Source organism: Trichomycterus rosablanca, chromosome 6 (assembly GCF_030014385.1).
Source record: "Trichomycterus rosablanca isolate fTriRos1 chromosome 6, fTriRos1.hap1, whole genome shotgun sequence".
Taxonomy (NCBI): Eukaryota; Metazoa; Chordata; class Actinopteri; order Siluriformes; family Trichomycteridae; genus Trichomycterus; species Trichomycterus rosablanca.
Genome location: NC_085993.1, coordinates 2,273,027 through 2,300,000, shown reverse-complemented (window position 1 = coordinate 2,300,000; position 26,974 = coordinate 2,273,027). Strand labels below are relative to the sequence as shown.

The 26,974-nt window shown below is 41.7% G+C and overlaps 2 protein-coding genes across 4 annotated transcripts in view; one reads left to right on the top strand and one right to left on the bottom strand.

The window, feature by feature from the left end:
• The window catches only part of tbc1d23 (TBC1 domain family, member 23), a 39,877-nt gene extending 36,534 nt beyond the window's left edge, over positions 1-3,343 (top strand). For both annotated transcript variants that reach the window (XM_062997239.1, XM_062997238.1), the window contains one exon: positions 635-3,343. In XM_062997239.1, coding sequence (XP_062853309.1) covers positions 635-719 — 85 coding nt within the window. In that variant the 3' untranslated portion in view covers positions 720-3,343. The remainder of the gene's footprint in view (positions 1-634) is intronic.
• Positions 3,344-6,185: 2,842 nt separating this feature from the next.
• The window catches only part of tp63 (tumor protein p63), an 84,746-nt gene continuing 63,957 nt past the window's right edge, over positions 6,186-26,974 (bottom strand). The window contains exons 5-14 of one of the 2 annotated variants that reach the window (XM_062996505.1): positions 22,922-23,108; positions 22,719-22,834; positions 22,125-22,234; positions 21,914-22,050; positions 21,447-21,529; positions 21,234-21,358; positions 14,768-14,913; positions 11,809-11,956; positions 8,221-8,314; positions 6,186-6,969 (exon numbers count right to left, since the gene is read on the bottom strand). In XM_062996505.1, coding sequence (XP_062852575.1) covers positions 6,673-6,969; positions 8,221-8,314; positions 11,809-11,956; positions 14,768-14,913; positions 21,234-21,358; positions 21,447-21,529; positions 21,914-22,050; positions 22,125-22,234; positions 22,719-22,834; positions 22,922-23,108 — 1,443 coding nt within the window. In that variant the 3' untranslated portion in view covers positions 6,186-6,672. The remainder of the gene's footprint in view (positions 6,970-8,220; positions 8,315-11,808; positions 11,957-14,767; positions 14,914-21,233; positions 21,359-21,446; positions 21,530-21,913; positions 22,051-22,124; positions 22,235-22,718; positions 22,835-22,921; positions 23,109-26,974) is intronic. The other variant, XM_062996506.1, reaches the window with a different exon arrangement.

Here is a 26,974-nt window from a genome sequence, read left to right as displayed (position 1 = left end):
TTTCTTTTTCTTTATTTAACTTTTTCTTTTTTCATTTCTTTTTTTACTGCTTGTTTTCTTTCTTTACTTGCATTCTTTTTTTCTTTATTTTACTCTTTTTTTGTTCTTTCTTTATTTTTTGTTTAATTCTTTATTTATTTAATTTTGTCTTTGGTTCTTTTAATCTTTTTCAAGTTTTTTTTTTCTTTCTTTCACTCCTTTCTCACTTTCTTTTTCTTTCATACTTTTTTAATCCTTTTGTTCAGTCTTTTTCATTCATTCTTCCTTTCTCTTTTTCTTTTTATTCTTTAACTCTTTTTAACTTTCTTTTGTTTTGTCACTTTCTTTGACTTGATTTTCTTTCATGTTTCCTGTTACTTTACTGGCTTTTTTTGTCTTTGTGTTTTTTTTATGGGTCTTTCAAATCTTTGTAGTTAATTTGATCTTTTTTTATTTGTATCTGTGTATATTCTGTTTTCCTTTTTTTTTTTGCATACTTCATTCATACTTTACGCTCTCCATTGTTGCATCCATCACATTCACCTCATCATTTGTACAGTGTTAACAGAATCTGCTTGATGTTTTTGGACGTTGGTACTTCGATCCATGTGGTTCTGATGAGTAAAAAATCTTTGCTGTGTGTCTTGCTCTGCAGGTATTTGATCCCAAACGCCGGCGATGCCACCAAAGCCATTAAGCAGCAGATTATGAAGGTGCTGGATGCCCTGGAGAGCTCGTAGAGACTCTGATGCTTCACCCGTGTATCGTCAGACTGCCGTGCGTCTCAGCACATCAGTGCAGAGGGACAGGAGGGGGCGCTCTCTCCCCTCTCCTGATTCCCTCTGTATCACTTTACTGACCGGCAGTATTACTGACCACACCCACAGGAGCTCACGGACACTCGGACGTCTTTAAAGGTTAGAACCTCGGTGTTTTGGTTCCAGTCCAGAAGATTCACCCTGTATGTGTCAGTTTAGTCTGAATGGTTGTGATGCTAATCCACAGCTGGAGGGCAACACCACACCAGGACTAAAGACTCCAGATTAGTTTTGCGTTTGTCTCGTTTAATTTATTATATACTCATCGTTAAGCCTTTTAATTGCTGCAGTAACATTTAAAGACGAACTGAGCAGTATTTATGCCCGAGAGTTGAGACTACTGATCGTTTATATACTGTTTATCCAAAACATCTGGATCACGGTGGGGTACCAAACACCAAATAATGGTTATAGCTCTAATTGTATGTTAACAATAAGCCTGTTAACAGTCATGCTTCATCAGAAGTGCTTTAAGAGCCACTTAAACAAACCCAAATAAACAATACACTAAACAAATCAACCGTCTTAAGGATTCTTTAAAGAAAGTAAGCAACACTATATGGACATTCCTTCTAATTTAGGATTTTAAGAGTTTCAGGTGTAAAAAAAGGTCTTAAAAAATAAAAAAACTCATGTCTCCAACTTTGTGGCAATTATTTGGGGAAGGGCCTTTCCTGTTCTGGCCTGAATCTACCCCGTGTGTAAAGATGTGGTTTGACTTGGTTTGACGGCCTGCACAGAGCCCTGACTTTACCCCCGCTGTTGTACACCTTAGTAATCGGTTGGAATGTTAATTGTGTCCAGCATCGGTGCCTGCCCTCAAAAAATCTCTTTAGACTAAATTGGCACAGAGCCCCACAGACACACTCCAAAACATGCTATAGCTGCAAATCACCTGAATTCTCAAATGTATGGTCTGACCTTTATCATAATAAAATAATAATTACTGACATAGCAATCTAACAAAATGTTTGATTCATTGCTTACACAGATCAGGGGGGCGCCTACAAGAACAACGATTGGTTTGTTGTTCAAGGGTGGATGTCTGAAAGGATTCCTCATAACTGCTGCAATTGCGACCTCTGCTGGCTGGTTGATGGTGCTGCACAGAGTCGAGGACTAATGCGTTGATCAGGGTGTGGCTCTCCGTACACAAAGCTGATCCGCATATGAACTCGCCTCGTGCATGTGAAAAGATGCGGCCGGCTACCGCACACGTGTCGGAGGGGGCGTGTGTCAGTTACGGCTCTCCTCAACCAGGGTGGAGGTCAACATCAGTAGAGAGGAAGCACAATCCAATTTAGTCGTATCCAATTACCCTGATTGCGATTTTGCTCTGTTAACGACCGGCCGGGCAAAACGACTTACAATACTGTGACAGTATACAGTCTGAGCAATTAAAGGTTAAGGGTCTTGCTAAAGAGCCCAACAGCAGCAACCTGGCGGTGGTGGGGCTTGAACCGACGACCTTCTGGTTACTATTCCAGTACTTTAACCACTAGGCTACAGCTGCAATGTTCAACGGTTAATGACAGGCTGGTCCGAGGGAGGCAGGGTCGTATGGATTCCTCATAAGTGCTGCAGTTACGACCTCTGCTGGCTGATCGAGGGCGCTGCACAGAGACGGGGGATAATGGACTCTCCGTGCACGATACGGATCTCCGCATGTACCCACATCGTGCACACGTGTCTGAGAGGGTCTGCAGCAGTAAAGGAAGTAAAATGCGATCTGGGAATTGGATACGACTACATATAAAGAAAATTGAGGGGAAAACTGTTAAAAAAATTGTAATAAGAGTGTGTTTACATGCACACGAATGATTTCCTGATTCTACCACCACACTGCTGTGTCTCCAAACTATGTCGAAATAGTACAGATACCATCATCATGTGATCCTCTCTATCCTTCCTAAACGAAACCCCAATTTGTGCTCCTTTACCAGTCTGACCAGTCTGGAGAAACATACTGTACTCATCGAACTGCACAACGCTCCATGTGATGCACATTTTTAGTCGCTTTTTATGTAAATCATTCATAAACCATGCCTAACCCATCGCCGTTTCTCTCGCACGTCTGTCTGTGCTTGCAGCCTCGTGCTTTACAGGCCGAATCATTTTGTATATACTGTAAAACTGTATGTAACGTGAGCTTTGAGAAAATGTATTTATGAACGAACACTGAAAATGCCAATCCCTGTTGATTTGGGCTCCCTCGAGTCGAGCAAGGACGATATTCTGTTAAGTATTTAACGTTAACGGCACTGTTTTAACGAGCAGCATCGCACCAGTGTGATAACTGACCGACGATATATCATCATTACTCATTATAAAACACACTTTTCTGTTTGGGAACTGAACTGTAGGACGTGCTAAGACGTGATTTGTTAATATTATCTAATGAATGAACTGTTTGATTTGTGGTTTCATCATTTTCTTTCATGTTCTCTCCATAAATCTTGGCTTTTGAGCTGCTCTGTTTAAACCGCACTATCGTTTATCGTTCTTTGTAAATTCTTTCCTTTTAATAAATTTACAAATAGTCTAAAGTTTTGTTTACTGTTTTCTTTTATCCACCTTTTCCAGTCCAATCAGTTCAAACATTAAAGGTTTTTAAAAGGAAAAAAGTGTGTGTTTTATAATTATTTCTTTATTTGTGAAAGCAGAGATGGGGACTCTGAGTATTATAATAGTTATACTTAACATTTTAAATACAATACCCTACACTACCCTACCCTACCCTACCCTACCCCTGAGTCCTCTACCCCCTCTCAACCCATCTAAAAAAAACATTTTTAATATAAGAATAAAGTCGAATCAGCTCATTTGACCCTATTTGTAAAGCAATATAATAAGTGTGTGAACAAATTTCTACATTAGCTTAAATTGGTGGGTAGCGCTGTCACCTCACAGCAAGAAGGTCCTGGGTTCGATCCCCAGCTGGAGTGGTCCGGGTCCTTTCTGTGTGGAGTTTGCATGTTCTCCCCGTGTCTGCGTGGGTTTCCTCCCACAGTCCAAAGACGTGCATGTGAGGTGAATTGGAGACACAAAATTGTCCATGACTGTGTTTAACATCAAACTTGTGAACTGATGAACTTTGTGTAATGAGTAACTACCGTTCCTGTCATGAATGTAACCAAAGTGTAAAACATGACGTTAAAATCCTAATAATAATCATAATTTCTGACACATGATTTAGGGGCGGGAGGGACTGGGGCAATTTTTTAAAATTGCATTTCAAATATTATTATGTATTGCTAAAGGCCTCCACTCCTGACCGAGGAGGGCCGTACCTAACACACTGCCACACTGAAATGTGTGCGGTAGCCACCGCTTCTTTTCACCAGCACCAGATGGGTTAATATGGAGATCTGTATCACGCACTGATCTCCATTAGCCCCAATTATACTTTATTATAGTCTAAATTAAGCTTTTTGAACAATACCCCACAACAGCAGCAAACTGTGACCAGTCCTCTACCCCCATTAACCCATCTTAAAAAAGGTCTAATATAAGAATACAGTCGAATCAGCCTATTTTCACCTATTTGTAAAGCAATATAATAAGAGTGTGAACAAATTTCTACATTAGGTCCTTTCTGTGTAGTTTGCATGTTCTCCCTGTGTCTGCTAGGGTTTCCTTCAGGAGCTCCGATTTCCTCCAACAGTCCAAAGATGTGCAAGTGAGGTGAATTGGAGATACAAAATTGTCCATGACTGTGTTTAACATCAAACTTGTGAACTTTGTGTAATGAGTAACTACCGTTCCTGTCATGAATGTAACCAAAGTTTAAAACATGACGTTAAAATCCTAATAAACAATTTTTAATAGCTTAAATCTACACCTCCAGCATGACCTTATGAATAATTTTCACCTGTATCAAAGTACAGCGGTACCTTGTAACTCGACGTCCCCTAAACTCAAAATCTTTGAAACTCAACGCCCTTCGTCGAGAAAGTTGTACCCTTAAACTCAGTTTGTTTTTTAAAAATTTATTTATTTAATTTTGAAATTAACAATGAACCGCCATTTTGCTCAGCGCTCGGCTTGAGCGGTAAAACATCATCAGCGTGTGAATCTGATCTGAAACTGCATCAGTGTGGAATAAACGTCAGATCCAGGGTTACAGCTCCACATGTATCTGTGTTTATCTGGATTCTCCTCCCTGTTTCACTTTTAGTCAAGTCAAGTCAAGTCAACTTTATTTATATAGCGCTTTTTACAATAGACATTGTCACAAAGCAACTTTACAAAATCCAGGACCAATAGATACAAAACCCCCTTTTAAACTTGTGTTACAGCTCCAGCTTCTGAGAAATGGTGAGAATCAGAATCAGCTTCTCCCAGAGTCTAAAACGCTTCTCGTTGAAAATAAAGCTTAACGTGGTTTAATGTAGTAAAAGAAGGAGACAGGAGCACTAAACTTCTCTTCATTATTACTGCTCATAAGTTCCTCCACTAATCACATTCCTCACTCGCTGTTTTACTACAATAAGTCACGGTGAGTTTTGTGCACCGCCGTCACACTTCATAAGAAATAGTGGCACAGCGGCACGTAAGTGGTTTTGTCATTTCTCATGTGAATGCGCCGGTGCTGAAGGGAATACAGTATTCCAACATCAAGCATCTACACCATTAAGAAGCGTCAGGAAACAATAAAGAAGTAAAACTAAAGTGCAGCTTTTATTTAATTGTTTGTAATTGTATTTCAGTGTGTTTATATTATATTTGTGTTATTTTCAGTGTTTAAGTGTTAAAAACAACCTCATTATTTTAAATGAGACTAAAATATCTGCAGCTCCACAGGACCATGGATGCATTAACAGGTTTTCCAAACATCCTTATGGGTAAAAAAATACCTTGAACCTCAATGCCACTCCCAGAACCAACTGACATTGAGTTTAAGGTACCACAGTATAAGATAAAATCAAAACCCGTTCACGTTGGTGAAATGATATTTTATTTTTTTGGTTTATACTGTATCAAAAAATGCTCCTTGCATATTTACAACATTTTTAGTTGGTAAAAAACGAAAAGTATGTACAATACATCGAAAGTCATCGAAATACTGAAAATACTTGCGTGCGTACATTGGTATCGATATCAATCTCTCCAGGCTTTAACATGACCTGTAAAACATCAAGTATTTAGTTTGAATGTAAAAATAAAAAAAGGAAAATATTTTGCTTTAGAAATGTACTTGTGTAATAACACATTTAACCGTTTATCCTGGCGGTACAGTGAACAGATTAACAAGAAATATAATACTATAAATCCTATCTGGATGAAAGTCTCTTTACAATCAGAAAATATACCTGGTCCAAAAAACAAAACAAATAAAAAAAGCCCCTAAACAAAACAATTAGCTCCTCTGTGGTGAGAACGAATGCTAACAGCTCATAGTAGTACCAACATTTCAGCATTTCTTAAGTGCTGCGTCTCAAGAAACATTTTACATGATAAATCACACGGCGAAGCACCGCTTACCCTAAGCTACAAGTCAAGTCAAATTTATTCGTACAGCGCTTTTTACAATACACATTCTCTCAAAGCAACTTTACAGAATCCAGGACCGACAGACCAAAAAAACACTGTTGAGCAAGCCGAGGGCGACAGCGGCAGCTACAGTATCCTGCGGTTAAAAAAACAAAAAACAAAAAACAAAGGAGGGATGGGAAAGGGGGGATGGGAAAGGGGGGCACTTGAAATGACAAGCAGACCGAAATACACCCAAAAACACTAGACAGTAAGTGCATTTTAATTTGCATGCTTGTAAGTGAAATCGAGCGTTTGATAGAGCCGGACATTTTACGCTTCGCTGCATGCGGGAGTCGTGGCGGTGAGGGATTTATTATTTTTGACATCTTTGGCCCGGCCTTTACTCGCCCTCCTCCTTGATGCGCTGCTGTTTGTTGCGGCGTGAGTCCAGGTCGAAGGAGAAGTCGGTCCAGTCGTCGCGGGGAGGGAAGGAGATGGTCTGGCGCAGCGTAAAACGCACGGCGTCGATCACACGCTCACCACGAGCCTCAGTGGAGCCCATGCTCACCGAGGAGGCGCCGCTGGATGAGCGCAGGATGTGCGCCGGGGGAGAAAACTCCATGCTCTGTCGGTGCTCCAAAATCCCCTTCCAAATGGCGTGCTGATAGTCGGCAGGGATCTTCAGCCTGGACAGGTCCTGCGGAGTGCAGGGAGAACTCATGAGCACGGACACAGATTGAGAAAATCACGGATTTCTTTATTTATTTTATTAAATAAAGACATCATAGCACACTGAGTCACTACCAGGACTATCAGGACAGACTCATGATTTGTCCCTCTATTTATGGAACCTACATTGCACATCTATGAATATTTACTGCACAGGACACTTTTATAATTGTCTATTATCTTACATATTACAAATCTGTATTATATGTATTACCTGCAAGTATTGTACAGTAATATTTACTTACTTAATATTTTTTTCTAACGTACCTTGAGCCTTTTACTCAATGCTGTAATGCTTGACTTTCCCTTTGGGATTAATAAAGTGATCTATTTATCTATCAGGATTTTAATGCCATGTTTCACACACTTTGGTTACATTTATCAAAGCCATATTTATTTGTATAGCGAATCCAGAATGTTTACAGAATCCAGGACCAACAGACCAAAAATCCCTGTCGAGCAAGCCGAGGGCGACAGTGGTTCATTCATGACAGGACAGGTAGATACTAATTACACAAGATTCACCAGTTTAAGTTTATCGTCAAACACAGTCATGAACAATTTTGTATCTCCAGTTCACCTCACTTACACGTCTTTGGACTCTGGGAGGAACCAAAGCTCCTGGAGGAAACCCACATAGACACGGGGAGAACAAGCAAATTCCACACAGAAAGAACCCCGGACCTTGGTGCTACCCACCGTGCAGCCGCGGTAGAAACTACATATACGTTACTATGGTCTTAAAAATTAGACTAACAATGTTCTATTCTTTTGGGGTGGCATGATGGGTCGGTGGGTAGCACAGCAAGAAGGTCCTGGGTTCAATCCCCAGTCTTTTCTGTGTGGAGTTTGCATCTTCTCCCCTGCGTGGGTTTCCTCTGGGTGCTCCGGTTTCCTCCCACATATTAAACTTGTGAACTGATGAATCTTGTGTAACAAGTAACAACCTGTCCTGTTATCAATGGAATCACAGTGTGTAAAACATGACGTTAAAATCCTAATAAATAAATTAATTCAATTCTTTTGTTTTTTGTATAATTTGGGAATTTTTTGGCACATTGTTTACATTGCAGAATAAGTAATCAGTTTAATAATTTTATTCTATAACTGTTGTTTTCTATGAAATCTGTCCAATTCAGGAGTTCTTGGGGTCCTGGGGGTCTATAGATTGGCCTCTCCTAATAGTACAGATACAGAAAGGAAACGGGCGGATTCTCACCTCCAGGTTGTAGTTCTCAATTTGGTAGATGTTGGTCAGGCCCTGAGCTGTGAAGTAGTCCAGACAGGAAGAGCAGCCCAGTCGTAAAAGGAAGCTGAAATGTTTAATATATACATGAATATACAATGTGCTGGACTAAATAACAACAATATATCCGTCAACATGGTTGTTTACAGTGTGATGGGATATAATCAGTCTTTTTAAATCCAGTCCTCAATCCTACATTCCAAACTGACCACTTTTTACTCTTGTTGTTTAAGCAGCTCTTGTTTTCCAGTACAGAAGCACTAAAGTACAGACCCTGTATTTGTTTATTTATTATTTATTTTAGTTACTTTTTTAGTATTTTTCACTTACTTTACACTAAGAATGCGTCTGATTAAATAAAAAAAATAAAAGCCCCATTTGCATTGCATATTTGTCACACTTGATGATCTCAGCTCATTAAACGAACCATGAGTTCACACAGAATGATTTTATCTTCTTGGGAAAATATATCCTGTTTTTAATCAGCTAGTTTCCAAACAAATACAAATATTGGCCCGTTTACCTAATCGTACACACCCTGCTCTGTGCAATTTACTCTTACCAAGAGAGAAGTGATTCCTCAGTAAACAGTTCCAGACCCTAGAACAACTACACAACAGTCTCATAACAGTTTTGTTGATTAAATCTCACTTATCTTGAACTATCAGTCAAGTAGTCACTTTTCAAGGATGTTAGCAAACTGCTGAGGGGAAAAAATAATAAATACAAATAATAAAATATATTAGTTTAGAGCCATTTTATTCAACAAAACAACGGTGAAACTCCCATCAAAAGAACTGCAAATGCATCTGCCTCGGCTAAGGTCAGTGTTTACTGCTCCACAATGCAAAGAAGACCAGGCAAAGTGGGATTTATTAAAGGGTACTGCTAACTGCTCGTCTGACACTGAGTACTGGAGTTCCACAGGGCTGTGTGCTGAGCCCTCTTCTTTACTCCCTCTACACCCATGACTGTACACCAACCCACAGCACAAACTCAATCATCAAGTTTGCAGATGACACCACTGTAATTGGATTAATACAAAATGGAGATGAGTCTGCCTACAGGGAAGAAGTCCTCAAACTGTCTGAATGGTGCTCCATTAACAACTTGGCACTCAACACCTCTAAAACAAAAGAGATGGTCATCAGCTTCAGGAGACAGAGAGAGGAACCTACACCCTTAGACATCGGAGGAAACACAGTAGAGAGAGTGTCTAATTTCAAATTCCTAGACACACATATCTCCCAGGACCTCACATGGACTACCACCACCACCTCTGTAGTGAAAAAAGCACAGAAGCGGCTCTACTTTTTAAGGACACTAAGAAAGGCCAACCTGTCCAAGCAGCTACTGGTGTCCTTCTATCGCAGCATGGTGGAAAGCATACTCACCCATGGCATTTTGGTGTGGTATGCCAGCTGCTCTGAGGCTGACAAGAAGGCTCTTCAGAGGGTCATCAAATCAGCTCAGAGAACCATCAACACTGAGCTGCATTCACTAGAGAACATTTACAGAACCCGATGCCTGCGTCGGGCCACAAACATCATAAAGGACTCATTTCACCCTTGTTGCAACCTGTTCTCCTTGTTGCCCTCTGGTAGGCGCTATAGGAGTATCAAGGCCCGTACTTCCAGACTCCTGAAAAGCTTTCACCCCTCCGCTATAAAAACACTGAACTATCAAACTTTACATCCTAGGAAATAATGTGCAATTTATAGGGACTGTGCAATAACCTTCTTCTTCTTTTCTTTTCTGTAAAGTTCTTAAAACCACACGTTTATTTTTGTATCTAGATGTGTATATGTTTATTTTGTAAATACATGTGTGTATATATATGTCTGTGTGTACATACATGTACCGTCAAGGAGCTGCTCAAAAAATTTCGTTGTGCACTGTGCAATGACAATAAAGGCATTCTATTCTATTCTATTCTATTCTATTCGTCCAATTATATGTAGAAAAGAAAGCACATTTTGAGTATGTGTATTTATTACAGTATTTTGGAGTAAGATCATTATAACAGCAGTCAAACGTGACTTGGTCGACTTGCTATTATTGAGAACAACCAGTTTCTCTCTATCAGAACATTCTTAACCTTGATCCATCCAATAAAAATGTCATTCCCAGCGATAGAAATCCCAATAAATCACCAAAATACAGTTTACAAATAACTACAAGTGGACACAATGACCTGGATAAATATGTAGGGAGTGCCCTTTACTGGCCGAAAGATTGCAATGACCTGTTACTTCCAGCCCAGCAGGAATATAAATGATAGATAGATAGATAGATAGATAGACAGACAGACAGACAGATAGATAGATAGATAGATAGATAGATAGACAGACAGATGGATAATGATAGATAGATAGATAGATAGATAGATAGATAGATAGATAGATAGATAGACAGACAGACAGACAGACAGACAGATAGATATTTACATTTTCAGCATTTAGCAGACGCCTTTATCCAAAGCGACTTACAGTACAGTTACAGTATATAGTTTGAGCAATTGAGGGTTAAGGGCCCAACAGCAGCAACCTGGCAGTGGTGGGGCTTGAACCAGCGACCCTCTGATCACTGGTCCAGTACCTTAACCACTAGGCTACAGCTGGCCCTGATAGATTGACAGATGGATAATGATAGATAGATAGATAGATAGATAGATAGATAGATAGATAGATAGATAGATAAATAGATAGATAGATAGATAGATAGATAGATAGATAGATAGATAGATAGATAGACAGACAGACAGACAGACAGACAGACAGACAGACAGACAGACAGATAGATAGATAGATAGATAGACAGAGTGATAGATAGACAGAGTGATAGATAGATAATGATAGACAGATAGATAGATAGACAGACAGACAGGCAGGCAGGTAGGCAGACAGACAGACAGACAATGATAGATAGATAGATAGATAGATAGATAGATAGATAGATAGATAGATAGATAGATAGATAGATAGATAGATAGATAATGATAGACAGATAGATAGACAGACAGACAGACAGACAGGCAGGCAGGCAGACAGACAGACAGATTAATAATCCAGAAGAAAATTATGGTAAGGAATATAGGAAAAGGTTCAAGGATCTTGCATCTGTCCATAATTGGAAAATGCATCAAGACACAGCAACATTAAGTACTAATATTACAACATTATCAGACTAATATTACTAATATCAAATAGCAGAAAACGTTCTGTTGCATTTATAGGGGGTTTCCGGAGTTATATGGGTTTTGGATAGCTTTGTTCCTTATGCAAATGGTAAATCATTTTGAACCGTGTTCATCGCTTTACATCCTATATTAATCATTGTGACAAATGTGCAAACTGAGGCAATCAGAAATAGGACATATATATATATATATTTTTCACATCACTCTTCCTGTTCGTCTTTATATATTTATAATTGTATATATTTAATTCTGTGTAAAACTGTGTTTATTTCAATACAAAAATCATCTTTCAATCATGTCTGGTCTGTTTGGACTGGATTTGGAAAGACTGTGAGCAGTAGGAACATTGAACTGGTGTGTACCTGGAGATGCTGCTGTCCACAGGGTAGGGCGGTGGGGGCGTGCAGTGAGAGGAGGGCACCATGGGTAACTGAGGCTGCAGGGCATGAGTGGGGCTCAGTGAGCTCATATCCGTGTTCATGGGAATGTGTGTGCTCATCATGGGGGTCACTGTTGGGAGACAGACGCGAGGGAAGACACTCGTCAGACGCCAGCTACACAACATGCCGTTCACTACAACCTACAACCCACAGACCGTCCTGCAGCCGGCGGCGACGTGGGAGCGGATCAGGTGATACTGGACGTCCCGGATTAGCTTCCAATATTATGACAAAAGAGGCGGGAGCCGCGAGCCCCCGGGATTAGGAAGGACTTTGTCCCACAAGGATCCAGTTTACTCGCAAAAGGAAACTGGCTGTCAGAGAGACACTGGGGCACAGAGTGGTGCTCGTGTTAGGACAAGCTCAGGCCCAGAGGGGAACAAGAGGTCTCGAAATCCTTAAACTGAAGCTACTAACAGTTGCAAATATATATAAATTACAAATATAATGTATTTTAACAACTGTAAATCATGCAACTCGCTTCAGATTAAAAAAAAAATGTAGTTTTTAACCATGCTTTTATAGAATATAAAGGATTGTGATTGGGCTCATTGCTACCAAAAGACCAACTTATTATATTAATAATAATACACGTATCATATTTGCCGAGCTATTAGCTAAAATCCAAAAGAAACACTTCCAGCCATGCAGCATTTATAAATACTGTGGATCTATGTTCACTGCATGTTCAATGCACATACAGTGTATCACAAAAGTGAGTACACCCCTCACATTTCTGCAGATATTTAAGTATATCTTTTCATGGGACAACACTGACAAAATGACACTTTGACACAATGAAAAGTAGTCTGTGTGCAGCTTATATAACAGTGTAAATTTATTCTTCCCTCAAAATAACTCAATATACAGCCATTAATGTCTAAACCACCGGCAACAAAAGTGAGTACACCCCTAAGAGACTACACCCCTAAATGTCCAAATTGAGCACTGCTTGTCATTTTCCCTTTAAAATGTCATGTGACTCGTTAGTGTTACTAGGTCTCAGGTGTGCATAGGGAGCAGGTGTGTTCAATTTAGTAGTACAGCTCTCAAACTCTCTCATACTGGTCACTGAAAGTTCCAACATGGCACCTCATGGCAAAGTACTCTCTGAGGATCTTAAAAGACGAATTGTTGCGCTACATGAAGATGGCCAAGGCTACAAGAAGATTGCCAACACCCTGAAACTGAGCTGCAGCACAGTGGCCAAGATCATCCAGCGTTTTAAAAGAGCAGGGTCCACTCAGAACAGACCTCGCGTTGGTCGTCCAAAGAAGCTGAGTGCACGTGCTCAGCGTCACATCCAACTGCTGTCTTTCAAAGATAGGCGCAGGAGTGCTGTCAGCATTGCTGCAGAGATTGAAAAGGTGGGGGGTCAGCCTGTCAGTGCTCAGACCATACGCCGCACACTACATCAAATTGGTCTGCATGGCTGTCACCCCAGAAGGAAGCCTCTTCTGAAGTCTCTACACAAGAAAGCCCGCAAACAGTTTGCTGAAGACATGTCAACAAAGGACATGGATTACTGGAACCATGTCCTATGGTCTGATGAGACCAAGATTAATTTGTTTGGTTCAGATGGTCTCAAGCATGTGTGGCGGCAATCAGGTGAGGAGTACAAAGATAAGTGTGTCATGCCTACAGTCAAGCATGGTGGTGGGAATGCCATGGTCTTGGGCTGCATGAGTGCAGCAGGTGTTGGGGAGTTACATTTCATTGAGGGACACATGAACTCCAATATGTACTGTGAAATACTGAAGCAGAGCAGGATCCCCTCCCTCCGGAAACTGGGTCGCAGGGCAGTGTTCCAGCATGATAATGACCCCAAACACACCTCTAAGACGACCACTGCTTTATTGAAGAGGCTGAGGGTAAAGGTGATGGACTGGCCAAGCATGTCTCCAGACCTAAACCCAATAGAACATCTTTGGGGCATCCTCAAGCGGAAGGTGGAGGAGCGCAAAGTCTCGAATATCCGCCAGCTCCGTGATGACGTCATGGAGGAGTGGAAAAGCATTCCAGTGGCAACCTGTGAAGCTCTGGTAAACTCCATGCCCAGGAGAGTTAAGGCAGTTCTGGGAAATAATGGTGGCCACACAAAATATTGACACTTCAGGAACTTTCACTAAGGGGTGTACTCACTTTTGTTGCTGGTGGTTTAGACATTAATAGCTGTATATTGAGTTATTTTGAGGGAGGAATAAATTTACACTGTTAAATAAGCTGCACACAGACTACTTTTCATTGTGTCAAAGTGTCATTTTGTCAGTGTTGTCCCATGAAAAGATATACTTAAATATCTGCAGAAATGTGAGGGGTGTACTCACTTTTGTGATACACTGTATATACTGTATCTGATATATGCATGCACTTAATAACAAACAGTGAGCTTGAAAGAGCCTGTACCTGGTTACACATAATCTTTGGTTATTTGTATTATTCTTTGTAAGTATATGCATGTGATTTCTCATTTATTTTTCAGATGGGTGGTATAGGTGTTGCATAACCTTCCTTCAATGATCATTTTGTATGAGGAACTTAAACCATTTAGTGTGACAAAAATACAACAGCTGAGCTAACCATCAGGGGGCACAGGTTACTATTTCATGGTGCGGAACAAAGTATGAATTGCAGATGTCTAATCGTTGTATTATTTTTACTAAATTGTATTTAATTGGCATTTAGTAAAACACAGAGAAAGCTCTGATAGCATAAAATGTAGTTATTTGATTATTTAATGATTGATTTGTTGATTGTTAATTGATAACATGGAATGGAAGATGGAACAGCTCTAATCCAACCACGTTTACCAGCAAAACATCTCAGATTCACCCGGAAAACCCGACACGTTCATATTAATACGTCAGCCATGAAAACTTACTGTCGGTGAGTCCGCCGGCCATGCTGGACGGGGTGAGCGTGTTGCGTTGTTGCGGGTTGATGAGCTGGCTGACCGAGGGCAGTTTGTTCACCTTGCCGTGCGGAGGAGAGCTGGAGCCGAACACTGGCTGAGGGGGCAGGGGGCTCCTGGAGAAGAGAAGGATAAGGAGGACATGGCCTGTCAGTCTAAACAGTCTAGACTAATCCAAGAACAGGACACGGTAGAAGTGTAAATGTCTGTAACATATTAATTCATTTATTCAGTCTGTTTTACCACCGCTTTATCCTGATCAGAGTCGTGCTGGCTTTGATTAATTGGGCGAAAGGCAAGAAACACCCCGGCAGGTCGACAGTCCATTACAGAGCACACACACACACACACACACACACACACACACACACACACACTTAGAGCAATTTTGTATCTCCAATTAACCTGACTGCACGTCTTTGGGCTTGTGGGAGGAAACTGGACCACCCAGACAACTGGAAACCCACACGAATACAGGGAGAACATCACAGAAAATCACAGAAAGGTGAGAAGAAAAGTAGACATCAACAATAAGTGTTATATGGGGTCAATAAGACCAGTTTAAGGAATCAAAATTAGCATATTAATTATTATATTCAAGGAAATGCCTCTCAATATACGTAGGTAACACTTCATTTTACACGATTCCTTACACGAGATTTGGGTAACGTGATGGTAAGTATCAATAAATAGTTAACTAGCACTAGTACTTTGGAGTATGTACCTCACATTTACCTGGTTAATATGTAGAACTTAGGGGACTGTAAAAGTAAGCGTCACCTCTAAAGACTAAAATCCAATACTACTGTCATATGCAAATTAGTGATGCTGCAGAATTGTATTTAACCAATCAGATGGCAGCTATATGAAATACTTTTAATTTGCCAAACTAAACCCTAACAAAAATATTGAACTCACCTGCATCTGCAAAATATATGATATAACTTGGATGATTTATTTGTGAGCAATTTACTATGTTTGCTGATCAAAGCCGGTCATCTATTATGATTTTTAAGCTTGTCCCCCCCAAATGTTCCTCTTTACTGCTGCAGACCTCCAGTCCTGACAGAGGAGAGCCGTGACTAACACACACCCCATCTTAAATGTGTGCATTTGTTGACCACTTCTTTTCACCCGCATTATCCCCCGTCTATGTGCAGCACCATCGACCAGCCAGCAGAGGTCGCAACTGCAGCAGTTATGAGGAATCTCAGACTCATGCATTATGATTCATGAGAAAAAAAGAACAGAAAATCTAAAGCAGAAAAAAATATTTATTGAATAACAAACAAAAGTGCAAGAGGCATCAGTTATACACCCGACCAGCTCTATAGCGCCACCTTACTCTCCGACTCTGAGACAAAAATACGTTTCTCTGAATAAAAAGTCGACAACGTGACGGCGAACTGCTCCGCAGTCTGTTTTATAAAACATGCCCAGCATTCGGTTAAATCTTTGTCTCAGGAAGCTACATTATAGACAGCGATCGGAGTCCAGCTCCAGTTAAAAAAAAGACAAAACACCGACATACAACAAGCAACACTTTTGTTTTTGTTGTTTTTTAAGAATACAATGAGTCCCTTAAAAAAATCACATGTGCTTGGTTCCTGTTTGGACAGTCAGGATGAGGACAGGACAGAGAAGTTTCTGTGCAACGTATTTCTGTGCAATACAGCAAGTTTCTAACTGAATAAGTTCCCGTTAGAAGATTAATTATATCTGACAAACGACACACGACATGACAAACAAAATAGAGGCCTTACTCTGCCTAGCCATAAAAATGTACATCCACATGTGAGCACAGGCTAAACATATGCAAATGAGCACACTGTTTATTCAGATTGTTTGAGGATCATTAACAAAATAAAGTAGACAAAATATTCAGAGGTAAAATCATGCACAGTAAGTCTTGTCAGTAAGTTCTGATTGAGTTCGGTTCAGTTTTCACTTTGCACCAAAGGTATCAAACAAAACAATGAGGCCAGAGATGAAGAACCAAAGGACACCGAGTAAGAAGAGATGGAAGATCTTGTGAGGAAGATCTGAAGGAGGAGATATAGGATAAGGAGGAACAGGAGGAGGAGGAGGAGGAGGAATGTGACTCCTGCTTTTAGGAAGCACTGAAGCGTCTCTTCTGCTCACCTATCGGCTCCAGCAGCTCAGAACGCAGACGCGCCCGGAGGAGACTGCAGATAGAGAGGAAGAGAAAAGGAGGTAAAGAGATGCCAGAGACGAGGACAAGAGATGCACAGATACTGAGGAGAATTTAAAAATACAGTATAAACAACAGAGGAGAGAGGAAAGAGGAGGAGGAGGAACAGATTAGACCCCCACCATTGCCTAGTTGCCACTGTTTGGCCCCTTAGCAAGGCCCTTAAGTGCTTGCCATGTATTCTGTCATAATTGTTAGTCTTAATGCCCTAAATGTAAATGAATCCCCTTTGTCAGGGTTCAGTTCATGTCTACAGCCTTGTTTGGCTTCTTTGGATCAGCGGTTAAGGTCCTGGACTAGTGATAAGAAAGTTGCTGGCTAGTTGGCACTGTTTGGCCCATTAGCAAGGCCCTTAAGTGCTTGCCATGTATTCTGTCATAATTGTAAGTCTTAATGCCGTAAAGGTAAATGAATCTCCTTCCTCAGGATTCAGTTCATATCTACAGCCTTTTTAAGGTTAAGGTCCTGGACTAGTGATCAGAAAGTTGACAAGTTGCCACTGTTTGGCCCCTGAGCAAGGCCCTTAAGGCCCTTGTCATAATTGTCAGTTGCTTGGGATAAAAGTGGCCACTTAATGCCACAACAGGACTGTGCAATAGGACTTCATACAAACCAATAATATCCTAAAATAGTATTCACGTGTATGTGTGTATGTGTGTGTGTGTGTGTGTGTGTGTGTGTGTGTGTGTGTGTGTTCGACATCCCCTGGCTTAATATATTATTGAACAGAGACTGAATTAGATTTAAATTTAATGTCAAGTTATTAATTTATTACTTTATTTTATTTATTAAGGCAGAATTTAACACATGTACTCTCAACAGTATACACTATATATACTGAAAAAAATATATTGGGACACCCCTTCAAATTTTTGCTTCCAACTTATTTGAATGGGCCAAACCAATTTAGGGAAGGGCCTTTCCTGTTCCAGCATGACTGTGCCACAGTGCACAAAGCAAAGCTGTTTAAGGAAACTCACGCTGTGGAGTGAACTAGAACATCAACTGAGGCTTTCTTGCTGTTTTGCAGAGACTGGGCGGTAATTCCCACAGACTTACGACAGAAGCCTTCAGTCACAAGGAGATCTCTTTATTTCATTAGCATTTGTTTAGAAACAGGATCTTTAACAAGCTCACGGTCAGGTGTCCAAATATTTTTGGCTCTTGCAGTACCACTAATGCCCACAGTGAGGCGCTAAAAGCTCATCTAACTGCATTGCTGTTATACGAGCTGTAGGATCGTGGAAAAGAAAATAGAAAAGAAAAGCAATAAAATAAGAGGAACAAGTGAGTCACAGAAGTCAGGAAGTTTATTATTTTTATTTAGAATAGAGAGAAAAAGCAGATAAGCAGAGTTCAGATAAATAAACAGAACAAATCAGGAGGAGAAGATTAACAATACGGAACAATAAACAAAATACAAAGCACTCAGCAATCAAAACACACCACACTAATGAAATAATACTTAATCTAAGTCTAATACTTAAACCTGAGTCTCGGTGTGCAAGGGTCAAACAGAAACAACAGTCTACACCGTAAAAAGCCTGTGGACGCTTACTGACCACTCACTGACCGTTTTGTCACTTAATTGGAGGGATAATCACTCCCTTAACCTACTCATTGTGTCCACACCAAAGAGCTCGTAAGACGTGTTCATAAACGGCCCCAAGCCACGACCCTGCCTAGAATTACCCACCAGCACACACACACCTACACACACCGAATAACAGGAGAAAAAAGCGGCGAACAGGGAGTGTACAGAGTCAGACGCTACCTCATCTGTCAGTTTCTTAATGAGAGAAGCTAACAAAAGCAGTAATTATCGCAGGGCGTCGGAGCGCATTATTCAGAGCTATAATTTACAGCGCTCTCTCCTGCTTTTGTTTATTGCTTTTATGCCGCAATCCAGATGTACCTACAGAAGCCTTCAGGAAAAAAAAAATAAATATGGACCAACCACACTTTCTGAACTTTCGAACCTGGGCGATAAGATCTGGGTAAACCTGCCTGTAAGTCGGTGAGCGAGACGACACCCAAAAGATAGTTAATAGCTGTGAAAATATACAGTTTAATGCTTATAATATGTCTTTTAGGGATAAAAAAAGGATACTAGAGTAAGGTCAGATGCATGATTTAACATACACAGTTCCACAACATACACGGTGGGTACAAATCACTGGGCCAAACGTAACAAACACCCCAGACAGGTCGAAAGTCCAATACAGGAAAGGTCACCCATATACACAGGTTAAGAACATACTGTATATTTTCCATTTAAACCATGTTTATATTACAAGTCTCGAAAATAGATGACATTTTTATGTTTGACATTAGGTCAGGGTGGTGAAAACAATCATGAATGCAAGGTGACGTTGTTTTACCAAAGGTATTTGCAATCCATGATCATCTCTGGGCTTTTTTAAGATAAAATACTACATATATGCAATGTCTAAATGTTTCTATGGACAAAAACTAATCGAAACAAAATACAAGGCCAATAAAAGTGACTGAAACTGAGGAAGTGGCGTGCGTGGGCCAATAACGGACATCTATAAGCATCTCAAGTCAGTCTGTGCTCCCTGGGACTCCTGCTATTTACAGATTCTGTAGGATCTAGTCTAACTCTAACCCAGCACCATCTGAACAAGGTACACCATTAGTTAGAAAGCAGGGGTACGTACAGCCTAAAATGTTTAAATCAGCTCATAATTTTTTTAGAAACGGCCTCAAGCGTCTCAGATCCACGTCATGCGAGTCCTAATCCCAGCCCTCGCTCCCTCCCTCAATCCGTCATGCAATCATCACACCGTTAGCGTTCGGCTCAAACCGCCGTGCAACACTTCCATCCATAAAGTTTGAACCTTTAAGGCACAAATGAAGCCTAACCGGGTGGGTCTGCAGCAGCGCATGCCTGTACAAACACACATCAATCCCAAACGTCACGAGGAGAAAGAAGAGATTAAACCCATGCAGGAAAAAAAATGTCCCGGTAAACAATCAGTGCAGATTAAAAGACTCGTGAAGCGTGTTGGTACTGTGTGTGTGGCCTGCATGTGGCTAAAACACTAAGCTCGCAAACACAGGGTCCAGTCCTGATGAGTACAGTCACATAAACACCCCAAAATCCTGAGTTACTCTCAAGCGGCTGCTCTAGAGTTTAGTTTTACTATTAAAAAAAGCTATAAAGAGCGAAATATTTACTTTACATTTTTATCCAAAGTATACAGATCAGTCATAACATTAAAACCACCTCCTTGTTTCTACACTCACTGTCCATTTTATCAGCTCCACTTACCATATAGAAGCACTTTGTAGTTCTACAATTACTGACTGTAGTCCATCTGGTTCTCTGCATGCTTTGTTAGCTCCTTTCACCCTGTTCTTCAATGGTCAGGACCCCCACAGGACCACCACAGAGCAGGTATTATTGAGGTGGTGGATCATTCTCAGCACTGCAGTGACACTGACATGGTGGTGGTGTGTTAGTGTGTGTTGTGCTGGTATGAGTGGATCAGACACAGCAGCGCTGCTGGAGTTATTAAACACCTCACCGTCACTGCTGGACCGAGAACAGTCCACCAACCAAACACATCCAGCCAACAGCGCCCCGTGGGCAGCGTCCTGTGACCACTGATGAAGGTCTAGAAGATGACCGACTCAAACAGCAGCAATAGATGAGCGATCGTCTCTGACTTTACATCTACAAGGTGGACCAGCTAGGTAGGAGTGTCTAATAGAGTGGACAGTGAGTGGACACGGTATTTAAAAACTCCAGCAGCGCTGCTGTGTCTGATCCACTCATACCAGCACAACACACACTAACACACCACCACCATGTCAGTGTCACTGCAGTGCTGAGAATGATCCACCACCTAAATAATACCTGCTCTGCGGTGGTCCTGTGGGGGTCCTGACCATTGAAAACAGATGGACTACAGTCAGTAATTGTAGAACTACAAAGTGCTTCTATATGGTAAGTGAAGCTGATAACATGGAGCTGATTTTACATGTATGTAAAACAGAACATGAGTGGATGAGTAAATATAAACACATTTTATAACACATGCTGAAAATGTCCATGCAAATGCAGTTCACACGTATTAAAGCAAATCACAGCATCACAGTGCAATCAAGTGGATTAATTGCCCTAATGACCCTAATTAAATGCCCTAATTATACGGGCTAAAACTATTCCTGGACTCTCCCCGTGTGTGAGGTACTCACTGTTTCTGCAGAAGGCTCTGCTGCTGCTGCCTGTACGACTCTATGGTGTGCTGTGGGAGGTACTGCATGAGCTCCAGAGACTCTTTAATTTTCACCAAAATCTCATAAATTTCACGCCCTTTAATCTGTCGGACAGAGACGGAAACGGCAGAACGTCAGCGCTCACGGATTCTCTCGGGTTTCGTCCTTTAGTCAGCGAGAATTGATACTCACGGGCAAACAGAACATCTCCTCGTCGGTGGATCTTCTCTTCTTGATGGAGGAGATCTGAATACTGTGAGTGGTCTGGCGGAAAGCTGTGGGAGAGACCAAGAGATGAAATCAGATGGCTGGTGGTGAATAATGAAGCGCGGCATGCAGTTGAGGCGGGAGTGACATGCTATCGGCCGTCCGGGCGCCTACACGGACAGCGATCGGCTTGGATTCCTCACGAGTGCTGCAGTTATGACCTCTGCTGGCTGATCAATGGTGTCCGAACATAGACAGGGATAATGTGTGACTCTCCGTGCGCTATACGGTTCCCCACATGTAGGTGAAAAGAGGAGTCATTCGTGGAAATACAAATTTGGGAATTGGGGAATTGGATATGACTACGCTAAAGAGAAAATTGAGCAGCGAGAAGAAGACGTTAGTGTTGGCATGCAGTTGAAGCCCCATCACCAGCCCACAGCCCTACTTACGGCGCTTCGTACCATCAGGAGTCTTTGAGCCGTCGGTGACGTGCTGCTTGCGGATGCTGTCCTCGTCCGCCTTGCGGTCGCGTCCCGGACACGCGCAGATACGAGCCTCGAAACACCGGCGACCCAGAACCTGACCGCTGTGGACGGAGACGCGTTAATTAATACTGTAACACAGTCCGTAATGCGAACGAAACGAGCGTTGATGACGTACTCTCTGGTCTCCAGCGTGACGATGATGAGGATGGGGCGTCTGTTCATTCCACCCACGCAGCTCGAGTTGCACATGAAGTTGTACAGGATGGTCGTGAATTCAGTGCCCACCTGTGGGATGAAAACAGCAGTCAGGACAAACATCGGCAAATTTAATTGCCGCCCCCCTAGCGGGCACAATTGGCAGTGCAGACAGTGCAGCAGACAAAATTGGCCACTATTCTGCTGGGTGGGAAAGACTGAACTAAAAAAATAAGTGGGCGGGGTCTTTGAGGTTGCATAAGGACCTTGGTTAGTAGCTCAAAGTGGTGAGTGACTCTCCAGGCGCAAGACTGCCTCACTGGCGGATAAGAAGGGATAAGAAAGGAGAAGACTAATTGGCACAGTACGACTAGTGGGCACAATTGGCAGCACCTGCGGCAGACAAAATTGGCCACTAGTCTGCTTTGTGGGAAAAGACCGGACTAAAAAAATAAGTGGGCGCGGTCTTCGAGGCTCCAGGCGCAAGTCTGGCCTCACAGGTGGATAAGAAGCAATAACATAAATAAAATGCAAAACAGGTGTGTAATTCCGGGTGTGTGAGTGAGAGGGTCACCTGAGGGGGCTCGTAGGGCACCAGGACGCTCTGACGGCCGGTAATGGAGTCCTCCACATACTGGGCGTGGCTGTTCCCCTCCACTCTGATCAGGTGACTGGGCGGCGCGATTTGGCCTGTTGGGTGCACACACACAGGTTCGTCACGCACCCCTCCGAATTAAGACCGGCGGAAGAGTTTCAGCTAACAGGATGTTGACTTACCGTCGTTAAATTCTCTGCTGAGTTCGTGGTTGGGGCATCGCTTGACCACTTCGGTCACGTGCTCGGCTTTCTTGTAGACGGGCATCGCCCGGATGACCGCTCCCTGGGGCGGGTTGGTTAGGACTTTGATCTGAATGGGGCATGTTTTGGCGATCTGGCAGTACAGCTTCTTGAGGTCTGTGGAGTACTGCAAGAACAGAGAGACGGTACATATTTAAATATGATATTATTATTTCTATTCTATTTCTACAGACTGTAGAAAGTCCAGCACTATAAAGTCGTCAGCACCAGCAGATCAGTAGTGCAACAGGTGTGTTTTATAGCCACAGGGCGAGTAGGGGTGCGACCTAGCTGTGTTACGGCCATATAACACTTAAACCTGGAGCGCCAGCTGGAGACTCCTGCCCTCAAGCTAAGGAGGTTTAAAACACGTCCTAAATTATAGCTCCACACAGAACCTTTGAAGTGTCCTGTCCTACAGCCACTGACCAAAGGTGTCCATGAAATTCCAGACTAAAATAACCGAAATATTTGTTCTTTTGATCCTTTAGTGAAAATCTGGTATCTGTATGTTGCGTAATATACAATATAGTATATCAAGGGTGACATGTCCCCCTCCCAATATTTGGATATGCTCAAAATGCACCCCCCACCCCAGTATACTGATATAAAATCATAAATAAATATACATTACTCACTAGCTTTGTGTATTGTTGGGATTTTTCAGTGTTCCCATCAGGAATATTTTACAATGGCAGGAAATCCCCCATCGTTACCTTCCGATGCATTTTTTCAGCGTCGTACCAACTTTTTAATGCCATGAAAATCACATGAAAATCTTCTTCCCCTTAAAGCTTCTTTGAGCGTCCATAAAGGTGGAAATCAGATGGAGCTAAATCCGGACTATAAGCGTCTCTCAGTCTCTCAGACACAACCGATTACTCCTCCTCCCTCACGCCCTCACCGCTTATAACCACAATATAAAAGTGCGGAAACTTTTTGAAGATCCCTGGTATATATAAAGTTTGACTAATCCCCTAACTAAGCTGTTTCCTGTGTAATGTGCAATTTGCTGTGAAATTAAAACTTAAAAGTTTGTGTTTAGCGATTATATTCAATAATTTCCCTTGGGATAAATAAAGTGTCTGTCTGTCTGTCTGTCTGTCTGTCTGTCTGTCTGTCTGTCTGTCTTAACATTTTTTATTCTTGTAACATTCAAGTGCCTCACGTTTACGGGTTATTTGCACTCCTACGGAAATTCAGGTAGCAATCGCTTAGTCAAAACGTCCAAGATGTGGAAGTGTAAAGCAGCTGAAAACACGACTCTGAGTTTGGAAATCTAACAACCAATTCTGTGGATGCAACGGAGGAGGTCAAAACACGGACGAGAATTTTCATATTTAAGACGGAACATGAAGCCTCGCACCATCGCCGGATGTTCTAGGTTTACGTTCAACTATTAAGGAAGCTGTGCTTTGTTTTGTAGCTTCATTTATTCTATCATTTAATGTATAAGTGTAATTTAATGACTGGCGTGAAATGTGACACACTTCTTTAAAATTGGCGACCCTTATATAACGTACAGTATATAACGTTACGTTGCTATAACATTATATTTTTGGCATGTTCTCCAGTTCAGTTCTCACGACCGAGTCGTTCACACTAAGACCTTCGTCTCTAGACAGCATATCCACCGATGACGCCCGTACGAGCGCCGTGTCACCGGCTAAAGAAACGAAGCCTTGCATCATTAGTGCTGAGTCACTTCAAACATTCCAGACTAACGTTACGGCTCAGCTTTATTCATCACCAGTACAGCACCTGAACATCAGCCGTCAATTCAACCCACACGCTTAGTCATACAGGTTGCAAAACATCATGATCGACGATGGTGCAACGACAGGAGGGTCAAACCGGCTGAGGAAAACATAATAAATAAGAGAACGGAAATTACTACACATGGCAAAGTGGAGAAGGATCTATTGGAATGACTGGAATCAGCGTTTTTGTGAATTTTAAGGGTCAGAACTCAAGCTTTTACTCATGTACGCAATTTTAATGTGTTAATATGATCAAGTTTGACAGGATTTATAAAACCGTTTAGCCTGAGGGTCTGGATAGTTCACAGTGACGCAACAGGTCAAGGAATCTGAATGCAGGCAAGTCAGCGCAGAGCCGATTTATGACTCTTATCTAAAAAAATTGTATTACTTTATTGCCACAGTGAAGCCGAACCTGCATCTCCTGCCTCCTGCACTTCTGATAGATAGAATATGAAGGTGTCCATATAATTTAAATTACTTGTTCTTACTTTGCCCGCATTCTCCACTATGTCCATATACTTTTAATCACTTGATCTTACTTTGACCGCTATGCTCAACCGAATCCCACATCACATCCCAGTAATAGTTAACCACAGCACCTGTATAAACAAGTTTTATGTTTTTATCAATAACAGCTCAATGACCATTAACTTAGCTTTGGGCTATTTAATCATTAAAATTTGACTAGGTTTAGGTATAGGCTCACATTTCTCATGCATGAAATCCACTATATAAGCTTGCTTCTTGCACATAATAAACTGGAAGATTCACTCTGACTATCTGTGTTTAAAGAGTCTCTTCCCGTATGCATACCTAAGATAAAGAGCCGACTCCTTCTCATATTCAGCAAATGACACTGGAGTAGAAGATCTGAGCAGCAAAAATTTCTTTGAAAGAAATTGATGTTCTAACAACTTGCAATAAATCATGCCTGTTACTCCAACAGCGTGCACAATAATGCCTCATCACTTCCAGTTTCAGCTTCACTGGCTGTAAAAACAAGAGATGAAATATTATTGGCAAACCTGTCTGCCTCAGTGTTCCTCTTTCTACAGAACTGATTTAACCCCGCGCTGCTCGAACAAAGCGCAAAGCAAACGTTCCTCCTAAGTTCGTTTCTAAAGCCGGGGAGGAGAAACGGAGAACATTGACCGCGGGCTGTTCGTTGGAACAATGGCACATTAAATTCCTTTTCTATTAACTTTTGATTCGAGGTGTTCTAGTGAGAGGAGCCCATCCCAGCACCTGCCTATTATCTGTGAGTGTTGCACAACCAACCCTGGCGAGGACATGCACGCATGGAGCTCCCACACACACACACACACACACACACACACGCACACACGCAGTTTTTTAAAAGAAAAAAAAAAACACACACCTACACCGATACACATAAAAAAATCCCTGCCATTTCATTTCCCTTGGGCTTGTAATTAACTTCCCTGAGTTTCAAAAGCAGCCAAGGAAAAAACATTGGAAAACATTAGGAGTTAAGAAAGGTGTGTCCGCCCTCGGCAGGGTGTAAGACTCGGCTAACGACTGGATTAAATCTCATGTGTAGGAATTGTTTGTAAAGCTGGATTGACAGCAAACAGTGAAAGGCAAGTCGGCATAAAAAACTGCACATAATTAAATACAAATAATTTACTTCTGTTTGAGTCGGCCACAGACCGCTTGTTATAAAGCATCTCTTTCTTTTATATACACATAATTCATTCATTCAGTCTGTTTTACCACCAATTTATCCTGGTCAGGGTTGCAGTGGGTGTGACTCACAGTGTGCCAGTCAGGAAGAATCCCGGACAGGTTGCCAGTCCATCACAGAGCACATGCACACTGACATTTGACACTTTCGGCATTTAGCAGACGCCTTTATCCAAAGCGACTTACAGTACTGTGACAGTATACAGTCTAAGTAATTGAGGGTTAAGGGCCTTGCTCAAGGGCCCAACAGCAGCAAACTGGCAGTGGTGGGGCTTGAACCAGCGATATTCTGATTACTAGTCTACTAGGCACTACGCTTGCCCTATACATTCACAATTAGACGATTTTTCTAGCTCCAAATGACCTGACTGCATGTTTTTGAATTTGAGGAAACCCACGTGGACACACAGAAGGGAGTCGAACCCAGGCCCTTCCTGCTGTACCCACTGCGCCACAGTGCCATACTTGTACACATTATCAAAAAAATGGGTTTGGTAAAATACTGTAAATATAATCATTCATTGTC